This window comes from Diadema setosum, chromosome 2 (assembly GCF_964275005.1).
Source record: "Diadema setosum chromosome 2, eeDiaSeto1, whole genome shotgun sequence".
Classification (NCBI taxonomy): domain Eukaryota; kingdom Metazoa; phylum Echinodermata; class Echinoidea; order Diadematoida; family Diadematidae; genus Diadema; species Diadema setosum.
Genome location: NC_092686.1, coordinates 2,695,579 through 2,712,786, shown reverse-complemented (window position 1 = coordinate 2,712,786; position 17,208 = coordinate 2,695,579). Strand labels below are relative to the sequence as shown.

The window sequence follows — 17,208 nt, the reverse complement described above, 5'->3', positions numbered from 1 at the left end:
TCAACAAGTAGGTCCATTGAAGTTAACGCTCATCACTGTCATTCGACTCCAGTGGAGATTCTTTGGATGTGTGTATATTTACATAGAAATCAGTGATAAAGTTACACACAATTTTTCTCAGGAATTCTCAGATACTGTACACTCCCGTTATAAGGTAGTCGTCGGGACTGGTGGTTTTCTTTCATTATAGCCGAACAATAAAGTATAGAAAGACATATAATATTGTAGATGATCATTTTGGGACCTGAACATTTACTTTGTTGTAACAAGAATTTTGTTATAACCATGTTAGTTGTAATGGGAGTGCACTGTGTATCCAAAGGACCAGCTTTCCCATTGCACAATCTCCTTATTACTTGGTCTCTAAGAAGAAGGAGATGGTGAGAGCCCCAGATACTGATACCTTCTGTATGCGACATGCAATACCATGGATTCTATCATCTGATTTCTGCCTTGCAGGAGCTGGAAGACAAATCGTCTGCCCTTCAGGGGGAGGTGGAGAGTCTCCACGCCACGCTGACCAGGACGGAAGCCAATTTGGAGAAAGTGTCGGGGAGCGAGGCATCTCTCATGAGCAGTGTCAAGGGTTTGCAGGAGGTATGGTGGCCCCATACTTGCCAACTGTCCCTGTTTAATAGGAACATTTCCTGTGTTTGGCAATTGAAGTGCCATCTTTTGACTTTTTTTAAATTTAGTCTTTATTCTTTTCAAAATCTTTACATGGTAATGAAAGGAAATTCAAGAATGTCTAGAGACATTTCTTAGAGATAGTACTCCAAATTGTCCCTTTTCTTAGCTTTTAAGGTTTGCAAGTGAGAAGCTCTGGTTCACAGTCCATGTACAACAGAATGATGATACAGGCTTTCAAGTGGCCCTACTTTTCCTACTTTTTCCTACTTTTTTACTGCTGTCCCTACTTTTTCTACTTTTTTGCTCAAAATCCTACTGTTTCCTACTTTTTCCTACTTTTTTGGTGAAAAACCCCGCAAAAAAAAAAAAATGTGCAAGGCTACTTGAGTAGTTGATATTCAGAAATGATGAGTAGACTCTAGTTGCAGATTCTTACTGGTGGGGAGGAGCCTCTTCAGCATGAAAGAGGTACATCTTGTATAACACAAACCAATCAACCACAAGACTGCTGCCAGCCTCAGCTTTTGCTCCTGTGCAGATGTGATTGATCCCACTGATATTGCAGCCTAGGACATGGAGCAGTGCTCACGTGAATCCAGCTCTCATCATTGCTCAAAATTACCAGGCTCTCCAAAGGAGCAAAAGTGAGACTGAGGCAGCAGGGTTGTGAGTACAAATTAAGATTTACAGGTAGCAGTGGCGTATCTAGGGGGGCAAGGGGGGCACGTGCCCCGGGCGCCACTCCTTGGGGGCGCAAAAAACGAAAAAAAAAACGAAAAAAAGAAGAAGAAGAAGAAGAAGAAAACGAAAGAAAAAAAGAAGAAGAAGAAGGAAAAAAAAAACCTCGCCAAGACGGGGTGGGGGGGGGGGGGGAGAGAAGGGGGGAGGGGCAGAAAACCAAATCAAACAAGATAAAAACAAAACATGATGATGACGCAGACAAATAACAATGTTTATTGTGTTCACACAAGAATTCCGAATTCCATGTTTTGTAAGCTGAAATGCAAACAATGCAAAGTTTGTTGGTATGAATCGTTATCAATCAGACTGTCACTATATCTTGATTAGAATTGTAAGATTTAATAAGCAAAAAAGAAAAAAAAGACATGTTTGTAAGCTGAAATACAAACATTTTCCGCTCGCTCGCTGCGCTCGCTCGCCAAAATTTATCCAAAAAAAAAAGATAAGAACAAAATGTGATGATGACGCAGAAATATACAAATTTCTGCTCACTTGCGCATACTAATTGAGAGTATTTTTTTCAAGTCCTTAGTTTGTTGGTATGAATCGATATCTATGAGGCCGTCACTATATCTTTATTAGAATTGTAAGATTTAATAAGCAAAAAAAATGACAAGAATCCCATGTTTTGTCAGCTGAAATACAAAAATTTTCGGCTCCCTCGCTGCGCTCGCTTGCCAAAATTTATCAAAAAAAGATAAGAACAAAACGTGATGATGACGCAGAAATATACAAATTTCCGCTCACTCGCGCATACTAATTGAGAGTATTTTTTTTTTCAAGTCCTTAGTTTGTTGGTATAAATCGTTATCTATAAGGCCGTCACTATATCTTGATTAGAATTGTAAGGTTTAATAAGCAAAAAAAAAAAAAAAATGACAAGAATCCAATGTTTTGTCAGCTGAAATACAAAATTTTTCGGCTCGCTCGCTGTGCTCGCTCGCCAAAATTTAGCCAAAAAAAAAGAACAAAACGTGATGATGATGCAGAAATATACAAATTTCGCTTCACTCGCGCATACTAATTGAGAGTATTTTTTCAAGTCCTTAGTTTGTTGATATTAATCGTTACCTATAAGGCCATCACTGTATCTTGATTGGAATTGTAAGATTTAATAAGCAAAAAATGACAAGAATTCCATGTTTTGTCAGCTGAAATGCAAAAATGTTCGGCTCGCTCGCTGCGCTCGCTCGCCAAAATTCATCAAAATTTATTTTATTTAAATCACCCTCAAAAGACCCTTTTTAGGTGCTTGAAAAAGCATGTCATGTGGACATTTTTTAAAGTCCCTACCGGGATGGGGTTGGGGTTGAACACTTTTTCAGAATTTAGGGGCGTAATTTTCGCGTTTGCCCCGGGCACCGTTTTCCCTAGATACGCCACTGATCCAGAGTTCTGGTGAGTATCAACGAAAACTACTCCAAAAAGCCTGCACGTGTCCTGATTTATTCCTACTTTTTTTTCTTTAATGCCCTACTTTTTCCCTCTCATGTCCTACTTTTCCCTACTTTTTTAGAGATTTTGTTCCTACTTTATTCCTACTTTTTTACATTATCCCGCTTGAAAGCCTGTGATAATGATGATAGTAGTCCCAAAGTTTGATATAGGGACATTCCATGACCATGGAAAATATCAATATGCTCAATAGCAGATACAATGAAACAGTCAACAGAAACCTTATGTGCATTCAAAATTACTCAGTGCTGCTAAATGGACAAGAGAGATCTAACTGCCAACCACGATGAATGTATTAAATAAAAGCTAAATTGAATTGTCGACTGGTATTCAGCGAGAAAGAATATAAGTGCGGGAAAATAAATGTGGAAAGCTTGTTACTAGTCTAAACTACATTAGACAGCTGCTAGATCTGACTTCCCTCACAATATAACTCATGACTGAGCCAACAGGTGACACACATGGTCTGAAATGGAGAGTAGTTATCTAGTACCACTCGCCGTGCAGTCCAAAGCTCTTTCTTACTTTTCAACTCATTGGCAACATGATTACTACCTACCTCTCCTGTCAGCATGAGGACACCATAAACCTAAAATTCACGCACGAGAAAAAAAAAAATGCAGACTTAATTGTGAATCAATATTTGAATTTCATTGCCTGGTAAGCGTGTGTGTTCTTCAATATCTTGTGGCAATTAGTCGCTTCACCATTTTATCATATCTTCTTTTTTTTTCAGATAAAGACATCTCTAAACAAAAAGGTTGAGACTTTGGAGGAATCTTTAGAAACCAGCAAAAGAACTTTCAGTGCAGAAAAGGTAAGAGAAAGAAAAGCGTTTTACTTTCATTACCAACCATTTTTCATGTACACATCTGCTTCATAAAAGTTGTATGTCAGATATAATGGAAAGCGCCATGTTTGCTGTAACATACCTAAGAACCAGTTTTTGAGAGAAGACTTCATTCTCTTGTTCATTAGCTAGAAATTTTCCTTTTATATGTCTGAACTACTGAAACCTTAACTTATATGTGTAATAAATCACACACTATATATAGAAATAAGAATCTGCCCCCTTCAGTCATCTGATGTTGTTGTGACTTTCTTTCTACCAAATGTCTCTAATCTATCATGAGTTTGGTGCCTCGTATAACACAAGCTCCAATTGCTAAGATTCATCTCTTTTGCACAGAGGCTTTGTGTTTCTGATTGATAGACAGAATAAGTCCAAACCTGGTAGATGCTAAGTGATGGAAATTGTTAAGTAAAGGGCAGAAGCTTCCGTGGAAGATATCCCATTTCCCATCGTTGTTTCTCCTCAGGTATGCTAAGTTGATGAAAAAGAAAATGAGGTTTTGAAGGATTGAAGGAGGACTCTTCATATACTGGTTTCATATCTCAAGGTTTCATGGGTTTTTTTCCCCCTCAAATATATCATGGACTAGTCTCTTACCAGTCTTGAGAATGGATAGAAATTCAAAAATTGCTGTCATAGATCTCAATCTTAGGCAGGTCTCACTTCCAGTTGTGAAGAGGAGTTTGATTTGTAAGAATCTTACCTGTTTTTCACAATCACAGGCTAGTCTTACATCTGAGCTGGACAAGGAAAAGGCAGAGTCGGCAGAGCTGAGAGAACGGAAAAATAATCTTCAGACAGAGTTGGAGGAAACACAGAAGACATTGCAGACTGAGAAAAATGAGCGAGCAAAGGTATTCCCATCGAAGACATTTTGTTTGTGATTTTGAGTGTGTGTGTGTGTGTGTGTGTGTGTGTGTGTGTGTGTGCTGTGTGAATTGAGAATGTGCAATCAAGATACATGGAATGCAGTCTTCACATGGAATTTTAGGGAGACTGGTCTGCCTCCAAAAGAAAAATATGTACAACATGTATGACTGTCACAGTGTGAAATCAGTCTTGATATGAGGCTAGCTCTTTGCTCTGCTGCTTCCGTTTACAGGAGGTTGCCTCCCTGCAGGAAGCCAGGCAGCTGTTGATCAGCCAGAAGCTGGGACTGCAGTCACAGCTGACCGACAAGGAGAACGAGCTGACCAAGGCCCTGGCTGACCACGAGGAGACCAAGGAGGTGTCCAAGAAGGTGCAGACCATGCTGCGGGATGAGAATGACGCCTTGCAGTCCAAGCTGGTGAGTGTGGGCTGGATGGGTTTACTAATGTATTCAAATTTATACAGAATCATGTTCTTTGTGGACATAATCATGAGCCATGTCATTTGCCTATCCCCAGAGCTTGTTTCTTGTTTCCATTTTCCATCTGATGAGATGGATGGCTGGATTGCCCTTAACCTTAGCTGCACTATCTGGTCTTCAGTGGGGTCTAGTTGTGGGTAGTTTGGGGCAGACCACTTCACCAGGTTTTGCACCCTGCTCTTTACATTTATAATTGAATGAAGCAGGATCTCTTACTTCCATGGGTTGTGACTCTCTCACACACAGGGCCCCATCTTTTTTCCTATATGAGGGACAGAGTGTTTTGCTTGTACCAGATGGGATAGCATGATAACTCTCAACATTGCTCAGAAAGACTTTTTTGGGTTCAAATCTGCTCCTGAACCTGACCTGTATTCCATTGAGAGGCAAACATGCTACCAATTGAACCACCTGACTCCCCAGTATTCTGCTGGAGGCTTCCTTAGAATATAAATATCTCTGCTTGTCATAAGATAATATGAAAATCACCCTGAAAAGGGACTACAACTTTATTTTTGCCCATTTTGATGAATGTAACAAACAAGTAACTCCTTGATTGTTCTTAGGAATCTCTGTGATTTTGATGGGGTAATGTTGATGACCCTGTTTGTTCCTACTATAATGCATTTCAATCCTAGGAAAACGGTTAGCATGCATTTGGTAGCTGCGTAGTTGAGCAAACATTGGGGAAGCCCTCTGATTGTGTAGTTGTCAAATATGTATTAAGCATGGGCAACCTAATCAGGCATCAGTTCTGCCATAAGTACTGTTTTCTCAGTAGTTTGAATTTAAAGTTGGAATGCAGTTTAGATTACAACAACCACAGATGTATTCAAATTCATGAAATTCTTCTGTCGACATGTTTTCATTGCAGCTGATTGACAAATTGCCCTACATCGACTTATTTACATTGATGTAGGGCAATTTGTCAATCAGTTGCAACCACAGGTGTACTTGTGCCAAAGTCGAGTATCAAATTTACTCATGTAAACAATGGCAAGTTTATAGGTTATACGTACAAGTCGTGTTGAGGACATTATTTACATATGCCAAATACAGGCGGCAGAGACGCAAGCCAAGGTAGACATGGAGAGTGAGAAAGAGCAGCAGGAGCAGCGCTACAACATGCAGCTTAGCGCCCTCAACGAGAACCTGGGCACGCTGCGCAGCGACATGATCCAGGCGGACACTCGCTGCAAGGAGCTTGAGAAGACGGTGGATAACCTGACGGGGGAGAAACACGGTAAGAGCTTTAACCCTTTATGTGCTTTGAGTGCTGAGTGAGATAGAGCAGATCTATCATCCCCATAGCATTGTACACACTGTCCATCCAAAATCTCTGGCGCAGAAAGGGTTAAAAGGGTTATGGTTGTCACTGGTGTTTTGCTCTTCTCATGGATTATATTTTCGAGACAGAAGACTTCTAGCGTCATCCTCTGTGTATTCTGACACCCTTTTTCTCTCTTGTAATAGAATACTTTGTCTTTCACTACCATTCAGCACCTTGGAGGATAATTCGAGAAATGTATCAGCATATCTTATGGTTTTTGTTTGTGCTATGCAAGTACTCATACAGCCAAAAGCTTATAGTTATTGATTGTTCAGTATGAAAAACCAAGTAATTAACCCATTGCCAGCATGAACTTGATTGGTTCTGTACAAAAAGTTTACGGGGGTTTACAATCTGGTGAGGAGTAGGTTATCTCCATACTGTGACAGTGCCAGCTTGCAGATGGACTTTACATCCTGCAATACATGTTTGGTTTTTATGCCTCCGCCAACGAAGTGGCCGGAGGCATTATGTTTTCGGGTCGTCCGTCCGTCCGTACGTCCGTACGTCTGTACGTCCGTCCGTCCCGTTTTGTTTTTGTCGATATCTCAAGAACCGTGTGGTGGTTTTGCATCAAACTTGGTATGAGGGTATATCCTTGGGGGATGATACTTTGTGTGGATTTTAGGGTCACAGGGTCAAAGGTCAAAGGTCACAGGTTATTTTGTGAAAAAAAAAAAATTGAAATTTCATGTTTTTCTCCATATCTTGCAAATGGTTCAAGGTATCTTCATGGAACTTAGTATATATGCTTGTACCGATGGGCAGTGATTATCTAGGGAAGTTTGGGGTCATGGGTCAAAGGTCAGGGGTCAAAGGTCAAGGTCAACTCCTCAAAATATAACTACTTTCCTTATATTTATGCAATGCCTGAAGGATTTTTTTAAAACTTGATGTATGCATGTATAACCCAATATATATTCTGTGGGAAGTTTCTTGCCAAAAGGTCAAAGGTCAAGTGAAAGTGCTAAATTGCACTTTTTCCTCCATATCTCAAAAATAACTCAAGGTATTGTCATGAAACTTACATATTTATGCATGTTCTACCTAACAGTGATTCTCTTTGGAACTGTGGGGTCAAAGGTCAAAGGCCAGGTTTCGATAATACTATTTTACCATTTCATACTGAAATTATACTTTTTCTCAATACCTTGAAAATTACTCAATGCATAAACTTGTAAAAGGGTCAAAAGTCAAGTGAAAATCATCAGTTCCCCCAAATACCTGCACTCTGACGTTTTAATCATTCATCCAATTGAACCTAGTTCTAGGAAAGTGAACATTCAGCACATTTGTGGCAAACCTGTCATTTTGATATTTTGCCAATTGTGTGAAACTGTCATCACACATTGTCAAGACATTGTACTATAGACCTATTAGGAGAACCATGTATTATGGCGGAGGCATACACCAGTCGCCGTAGCGACATTTCTAGTTTTTTATTCTTCTTCTTCTTCTTTATTAGTGCATGGAACTACTATGTAGATTAGATATGAGCATCCGTGTTTACTTTCCTTTTGTTTCTGTTTGAAATGTGTAAAAATGAAAAAGACAAATAAACAAACTGATATTTTCTTTCTTGATGACAGTAATGGAAGCCACCTTGCAAAATAGCCAGGATGAAAGGAGAGCTCTGTTAGAGAGGTAAGTCAAATGAAAGCACAAACAATAAAATGACTTTACTATAGCCTGTTCTTGGTAGTCATTCCTGCAATTTGCATGGTGTGCATATATATACCTGAAACTACAAGTCTAGCATATGCTTGTATTTATATCACAGTTTCTATTAAAATCTATCATATAATATATCTTTTGGTATTGATGATCTCTAATAGAGAAATGTTGGGAAAATGTTTGCAGATTTTTGCTCTGTTATATTTAGTTTTGTTATGGTATGTGATGTGGTATTTTTCATGAAATTTTTGGAATTTTTTAGTTGCATTACATATCTCATTTGTTATATTGACCTGTTGGTTTTACACTGTATAATATAAGCAGTGATCAATAATGAACAATACTTGCCATGTTGCAGAAGTTGCAGAGGGCAATGTTCATGTCACAGAAAGAAATGTAACTTTAACTACCCTTACAAATCTCATGTTCCCCTCCCCCACTCATCTCCCCAAAACCCCAGGTGCCTAGCCAATGAGAAGGATGTTGAGAAGCTGCAGTCGACCAATGCCGAGCTACGCAGGAAGCTGGACAATGCCGTGGCTGCCATGCACGAGCTCGGCCGGGAGAACCAGTCGCTGCAGATCACGCAGACCAAGAACCAGAGCAGGAAGTGGGCCGATGACAAGGAGGTCCTCAACTGCATGTCCTGTAATAAGGCCTTCTCTGTCACCATTCGCAAGGTAATCCCTGGGACCATCTTCTGACCCCAAGCCCTAACTTGGCCCTTGGACTCTTTACCCCAGAAAACTGCTAAGTGACCTATGACTCTAGGACAAATGTAACCTTGCATCATAAAACCAAGAAAAGTCTTCAGATGAGATTTTGTTTATAATGATAAGGTCTAGTTCTGAACAAGGAGATTCTCAGTTTTAAAATGACATGCATATCAGCAAGATTAAAACAAATGATGGAAAATCCATTGTTATGTGGATAAAAGCAGCTTGGAAGTGGAGGGTCTATGCCAGCACACTAAACCCACCCTGTATCGTGTGTTGAATGGATTTGAGATTTGATACTCTATGGTAACCACAGTGATGGAATTGTCAGAATGACGTGAAGTTTGTCATGTTCGCAGCATTTCTATTTTTGAGGATTACTGTATGTTAGAATGTCCAAGCTACCCCTGACTACTTTTAAGGTGTCTGTAGGGTTTTTTTTTCATCACTTGTACATACATTTTTTTTTTTTTTTTTTTTTTTGTTTGGGGGGGGGGGGGGTAAAGTTTACATTGGTCAGAGAAAAAGCTGGGTCTACAAAAACTGCTAAAAGCATGTCTCATACTTTGTGCTTCCAAAATTCAAAGATACGGAGAAGAAGGGTCACTTTTTCAAAAAACACCAGTGCCAAAATCAGACCAAAAACACATACTTGCAAGCATCCTGGAACATTGACCAGTACAACTTTTTGCTGTTTTATTATTGTTCATTCAGAATATGGTTGTATGTATGCAAGAGCAATGGGGTATGATATTATGTTGTTGGGTCACCCCTTGTAGACATGGAGAAGCATGTGCTTATTATGCGCTTTATAAATGTAGTATTATTATTAGACATTAGTAAGAGTCTTCTTGTGTTTGATCAGTGGAAGGGCGACATGCACAATGAATAACAAATAGGCCTTTCATGTTTCAATGTGGGTCACAAAATACTACATACTATACATAATGCTTCTAACAAAACAGCTATTTTTATGTAATACATAATTAGCAAGATGTACCATGTACATGATATATGTTGCAGTATTTCTGTTCTAGCAAATTTTGCAATATCAAAAACTTCTGGAAAACTATTTCCTCCCACAATACAGAAACAGAAATGCACTGTATAACACCTCCAAGATGGGAAATCTCTGAACTCTTCTCCTAAAAAGGAACAATGCTTATTTCCTCCACCAAGGATGTTATGTTTTTGTCAGCATTGGTGTGTTTGTTTGCTTGTTTGTATGTGTGTTTGCAAAATGTCTCAAAAAGTTGGGAACAGCTTTGGGCAAAACTTACAGGAAATGTTGTCTATGACACAAGGAACGGATGATTTGGTAGTGATCCAGGAATTTGTATGAATTTTTGAAGGATTTTCTTTTATCTTTTGGCAAATAGGGTCAGTGAACTTTGGAGTTCAAGCTGCATGCATTTGAAGTTTGCATACGCATACTAAAGAGCGTGCTCTGCACAGTGCGCCATGCGCGGCATAGCAGGAAGCTAATAAGGTAAACACAGCGCTTTGTTATCATTGGGAAATTAGGCAATTTTCAGCATGCATGTATGGGTAGAAATGAGCTGCTTGGCAGAGGTCTGCGCTCTCTGAGTCCTTTTCTAGTTTTGCATTCCACACTGTGGTACATGATAATGCATGAAAATTGTCACATGCATAATCATAGTACTAGTCCCAATTTGCAAAATACTATACTTATGTAATATATTGTGTATAAATTATGTCTGTTCTTTATTCACTATGTGCTGTGTTTTAAACGTGGATTTAGAAGATGATGAAATATTTTCATGATGACAAGTTGATATGGTTTAAGTTCTACTTATGTCATTCATGTCTTGACACCCGAGTGGCACAAACTTTCTGATACAATAGCAATTGCATTTCAGCAATCTGACACATTAACATAAATGACTGTAATGGTGATTTTAACTGAGATCTACTTGAAGAGATAATCCTCTTGTATTCCTCTACAAGTTTTCTTCAGCTAAACTGTGCATATTTTCACCCAATAATTTCATCCTCTCCTCATCTCTCTACTCCACCTCTAATCCACCTTCACAGCATCACTGCAGAAACTGCGGCGACATCTTCTGCAACGACTGCTCCTCCAAGCAGGCCACGGTGGCGTCCTCCAAGAAGCCAGTGAGAGTGTGCGATACGTGCTACGTGGAGCTGAGCAGGTAGCCTGCCCACGGCCACAGTTTAACCCTTAGTGTGCTTTTTGGATTGGCACGTATGATGGAGTGTTTTCTTTGTCAATTGGCACAGATATCTGGAAGCTAGATGTCAGAGAACAGAGATCCCAATTTTCCTATAAATCCCATTGAGGCGTCATGGCTTTCCTGTTGGCCTGAGGCACATTGCTGCGCCTGAGTGGGCTTTGCTGATTTTACAGTGAGGTCAAGTTTGGATGGATTACTGAATGCTGATGAAAGAGCTTGGCTAGGTAACCCGTTTCTTCCGCAATGCTCCAACTAAGAACCTTCAATGCCCCCAAATCAGATTCTTTTTGCAGGTAGACAGAGAACAGACAGGTTGGTAATCCTCTCTGTGAAAGCAGTCAAGCGGTACATGTGTCCCCTTTCCACAATCAACTGCATGTGCCATCGAACAATGCAAAATGTTGATAGGATGTAAGGTATGAACAGAGCTTGTGCTGATGGGCTCATGATCTCTTCCTATACACTTAAAAGGCACCCGATTAGGGTCAGCGAGATTCAAAACCTAGTGAGCTCAGCCTTGAAAGCTATGTACATCTTCATACAAGTTTTATAGCAAAAGAAGTGGACTACTATGTTGGAAAAAGATAAATTAGACAAAAATTCACAGAGCTGTGATACAGAAAGAGAACAGATATTGATTGAAGAAACTCTAATCTTTTGATCAAAGTAATTTTTCTCATCAATATAACAAAAATTGATGAGAAATATGGCCATGAATGCAGACACTTTTGTCTACATTTTGGGATACCGGTATGCCAGGTTCCCGTAAATCAGTTGACGCCACAGGAAACTGGTATACCAGATTCCCATATGGAATGGGTTAAGCTGAATGCCTGCAGACATAAAAAGGTTAACTTCTTTCCTATCACCACAACACAGTTATAGTCTTCGTAGCCAGACCCCAGTAAAGTGAGTCTTTCCAGGTAGAGCGCCCTCCTGTGATATAGTCACATGTCAATGCTTCCTCATCCAAGTTTATCCATGGCGGCCAAAAAAGCTTGATTCTGATTTGTCCAACCTGAACAGCTCAGCGACAGCCAATATTGCCAAACACACAGATTTCATTATTATAGAATCACAGTTTCAAGATTAAAAGTGGGAGAAATGGCTGTTTCACTTCATCCATGAATTGCTTTACAGCATAAGAGTGCACCCTTTTTTTATTATACTAGATGCATGCTTCATCTTTCTTTCTTTATGTCATATATGTCATGATTGTAAGTTGATATTTTGCCACTGGTGGCAAAGGATTGTATTGTCTGAAGTCTGAAGTAAAGTTTAAGCCTTTCACTTTCTCATTCAACTCTCATGTAGCCTTAGTCTGAATCACCTTCATATCAAAGACTTAATACTTCTTCTGTAAATTGGCCACAGTATAAGAATCACCTTCGCAATAAAAAAAAAAAATTAAAAAAAGAATGCTTCCCAGGCAGACTGGTTGTAGTTTGAATCACCTTCGTGACAAAAAGATAATGAGTCCTAGGTAAACTGGCCGGAGTGGACAACTACTGTAAAAGTTCACATTTTCGTGGTGTAGAAATTTTTACACATTTCGCGCAACCAGAAACTGGCATGAATGTAAAGGCATGTGAATATTTTTGCTTGTTACATATACCACTATGAAATGTCTTGATTCCATGGAATTGAAAACATGCAAAATTCATCTTAATTGGCAGAGCGTGAAAAATTACTCGTGCGAAAATATCCACTTTTACAGTACTCTGCAAAGTATAAGCAAGTGTAAGCAATGTAACATTAGAATTCAGCTCTTTAAAATTGTTGAAGGGCAATGACTTTGTTACCATGTTATGAAAAGTTAAAGCTTGAAAGAATATGGTACAAATATGAGGCAGAGGTTTAAATGTAGTTTGGCACACAAGCGAGAATGCCTTTTAACCCCTTTTAAGTCTCCCTCTTTTGAGTACCTTTCAAATGTCCCAATTATAGAAAACCGTGTGGCCAGTGATGTTGTGTATTAAAGTTCCCAGTCACTTCTGCAAAATGCATTGTGTTTTTGAAAATTACTTCATCAGCAATACTCGCCTTGCTTCTAGGATAAAGGGAATACAGAAGTGCCACAAGCAATTATAAATTTCACATGATGTAACTGTCTTTCAAAGAATGATGCATGTTATGTATATTTTTCAGTCCAAGAAGTGTGTTTTCTCAAGGAGAACTCTATAAATCACTATATTTTCAATATTTTGCTCTGCATTTGTTTGTGCAGCAGGAAGATTATGTGTCCAAAAGTTTGTAAATCCAGATATTAGCATTGCCTGTTGATTCAGAGTCCTGATGGTTTTGAGTACTTAATGTGTAACGTGTCCTAAACTGTGTATGCTGAAATTTTAATTTCTTTGCAGTGAACTGCCCACCATTATGCAATGAAGATGTGCTTATCAATGCTTACAGCAGCTGAGAGATGCTTGCAGGGAATCAATGCATTTTGCCAGCCTTGAGATTTGGGAGGGGAACAAAGTTACTCTCTTTCTCTCTCTATGTACTTTACTTGGTTTTCATGTCATGTCCAAGATGGGCATAACATGACTAGTCTGGTTTGCTGTGATAAAGAGGAAATAACTCTTTGTCTCTCTGTGTAATGAGAATCATTCATCGCCACTGATCCTGTGAAATGGTCAAAGCAGCATTATTTGATTGACCAGCATGGTGATTCATCCTATCAAAACGCTGTTTAACCCTTTCTGTATCAGTGAGTCAAATTTCACACAGTAACCTATGGACAGGTAATCAGTGTGGTACACAGAGCATTAGTGAATTCTTTCCTATTGACTCATGCAAGGTTAAAAAAAAAAAAAAAAAAATCAAATTTGTGCGTAATATGATCTGTAGGTAGGTGTTCAAATACTGTACGCCATACCAGTAGATAGGGTTCACATTTTGTGCATAATTTCCAGAATGGGAAAAACAAAACCACCAAACAATGTTATAGAGGTTGAGTATATCTTCAAACGAGCATTGCATTTGATGGATTGTATCTTTGCGTGAGATACTCATGGCAATCAAATTGCATGTTACAGTTTCCCTGACCCAGCAACAGCTAATGTAGGCAACCAAATTCTGTTCCATACACAGAATTAACCAGAGAAGCGAGGAAGTAGGGGGAATGAGTAGCTCGATACAGGCTATTCATAAAAGAAACATCCCTAACTTTAGCTACAGTGGTACTAATAGTGGTCTGTTATGAAGACATCACATGCAGACATTAAAATCCTGTCCTTATTTCATCCTGATTATTTGCCGCTTACGCATTTAATCATGCCACATATATTTGCCTTCTAATTATTAACCTTTGGTATGTGAGATGTAGCAAATTTCACTCAACCTGGCATGGGTCCAAGACAAATTAGAACACCTCTTCCGTTGATATTTATTGCACCTTCAAATCAGATGAAATCAACCTATTTCTATATTCATTTGAATATGAGAAAATATTGGTAAAACGGAATACCATCAACGAAAGTCTTTGATATTTTCTGAGACAGTTAAAACTACAAGAATAAACAGTAAATCCAAAACAATTTCTTAAAAATGGTAAGAAACGACAAGAACAGTTGAGTTATATCATATGAGAGCATTGGACCAGGACTATTTCACAATCTAAAGGGTTAATTTTGAAGATATCACTGCCCTTGGCTAGAATGTTACATGATTTTGATTTCTTTCATTCCTTTGTTCTTATGCATATCATTTTGTCCAAATATGTGTATCTGGGTCAATTATGTATAATCTGGCAGAATATATATATGCAGAAATGTATTTTGGTTTCACCGAACATTTGAGCTATCATAGAGATGTAACAATAGAAGGATATTAAGACTCAACAGTAAACAGGGACCTTTAGGTTTGATTTTCAGAGGATAAAATCACCCTGTGTTTTACAAAGGCCTTTGCTGTATTCTCTTTTCACAGAGCTTATAAGAAGAAAATGATTAGATAGGTTTATGTAATTCTCTTTACTTTAAGTGCAGTGAAATCTCCTTGAAGAGTATCAGAACTCAGTATTTTCTCAATTCAGTCAACTATTTGTTTGTTCATGCCTGATATGCTGTGTTAGGTAATAAGCTGGGTAAGAAATTTCATGAGTGATTTTACAATCTAACTTCAGTGTTGGTTTGAAATAAGTGTGCATTAATTTCATTTTTAATAAATGCTTTAATTTCATATGCATGTATATTTGATATATTCTCTTTACTTTTCAGACATAAATGTATATGTAACATTCCACACAAATTTATAGAATATGGTTTCCATGTATTATTTTCTTCATATTTCGTAGGTGCTACATATTAATTTTCATATATGGGCCATTCTGTTTCACAGTGTTAATTGTAAGTGAATCGTTCAGAGTGAAGGTTCAGCAAGCATACCTGGTAGCTGTCACTCAGCACAGAGACCACATTTATATGGCTTTCGTTATTTGATTTAAAACTATTGCATGATTAGCAGAAAGGAGTATACTGAAATTTAGAAACAAGCACAGTATTTGATTGATAGGATAGTGGTAATTTTTCTTTTCCTTCATAGGGAAGCTTAACTAGCCAACTTCAAGAAGAGAGAGCATCCAAGTAAGCCTTCACTGAAATATTGCCGAAATGTTAACACTCACTACGCAGCATGCATGTCACAATTTGGAATTGAAGAGATATGCAGTCTTTTGTTTTTTACTGTATTCCTCTGACTATTTTTTCAGTATATTAAATGAAACATCTGTCGCAGAAAGATTTCAAAAATGGTTGTTGAAGAAAAAAACTGCGAATAAATATTCTTATCATAGGACCAAATATTTGGTCTCTTGTTCATTCTGAAAGCATAAATTCTCATAATCTATGACCTAACTTTATGATGAGGAATTTTCAATTTAGAAAAAAAAAAGACATTTTAAGAATGAATACAAAGTGAACATCCATTGTGATACTTTGTGAACATTTCCCAAGTTATAAAATTTTACACACTGGAATGTCATTGTCAAAAATTCAGTCAATTTTTATCTAAAGAAAGCATGTGTCGTGAATTTCTTCTCTTTTTGTGGGAGGTCATAGTTCGAAGACAAATTGGTGCTTTACAGAATGGATCCTCTGGTTTGAAAGTTCAAATTCAGGTTCCCTTGTATTTGATATGTCCCCCCCCCCCCCCCCCCAAAAAAAAAAAAAAAAAACTAGAAATTTGTAAAAGGTTCTCATCACTCTGAATCAGTCATTATGACTACAGTCCCCGAAGGACACAGCAAATTCTTTATTGCATACACCTTGCTGAGTAAATCAGACTAACAGTGCAGTTCATGTTGATCAATGTGCTTCCATGGAAAAGAACAGGGTTTGACACCAGGAGGTGGTTTTTTTTTTTCTGCCTTTATGTATTTTCCATTTGAGATGGGGTTAAGGAGAGATGTTAAAGCTGTTGTGAAGAACAGTTAAATTTTGTTTTCCTATTGAAACTGAGAAACTGCCTGTGACATCAAACTGATAGCATCGAGTGTCAATTCACCCCTCAAGATTTCAGCCTAGTCAAATCCATATGCAGTCAAACCTGTCTATAGTGCCCACCCAAGGGATACAAAAAAGTGGCAATTGTAGACGGGTGCCCGCTATAGACAGGGTTGTTAACATTGCTTTTCTCTGGGGGGAATTGTTTTTAGTGGCCGTATACAGCAGGTGGCCACTGTAGACAGGTGGCCGCTAAGACAGGTTTGACTGTATATTATAATCAAGATTCTATCCCATGTCAGGGACAAATGCTTGCATGTTTCCATGGAAACCAAACTGAGCATCTCTATTCCAAAATACTGCCAACAGCCCAGACCTCCCCCATGCTTGCCCAAGATTGCAAGAACAAATGGTAATATCTGAAAAGGAAATGTTATAGGTGCCAGCAGTACCGGGATACCCACCTATTCCCTCTTATATTTTACAGTCCAGTTTTTCATAGATAAGAAGTGGTATTTACATATCTTTCAGAAGAATTATGTTTCATCAGCAAGATTTGAAATGAATATTGCAATATTAATTTTCTGATGTGGAACTTCATGTCTCTCTCTGCTTTTCATAATTCATACATAGCCTTGGAATATATTTTCTCTGATAGATTAGTCAGCAATTTGTTAGATTTGAGAAAGAAGAACAAAATTGTTGAAAGAAACTGTATATATTTTAAAGACATCTAATAAAAGAATGTAAACCTTGCCAAGAATAAAATGAATGTGTCATGCCATATTTTCATTTACT

General features: G+C 38.3%; 1 protein-coding gene across 1 annotated transcript in view; it reads left to right on the top strand.

Annotated features, from left to right (window-relative positions):
• The window catches only part of LOC140238952 (uncharacterized), a 60,111-nt gene extending 49,183 nt beyond the window's left edge, over positions 1–10,928 (top strand). The window contains 8 exon segments of the mRNA XM_072318849.1: positions 460–597; positions 3,563–3,643; positions 4,402–4,533; positions 4,782–4,967; positions 6,090–6,273; positions 7,950–8,004; positions 8,495–8,714; positions 10,806–10,928. Coding sequence (XP_072174950.1) covers positions 460–597; positions 3,563–3,643; positions 4,402–4,533; positions 4,782–4,967; positions 6,090–6,273; positions 7,950–8,004; positions 8,495–8,714; positions 10,806–10,928 — 1,119 coding nt within the window.
• The last annotated feature ends 6,280 nt before the right edge of the window (positions 10,929–17,208 follow it).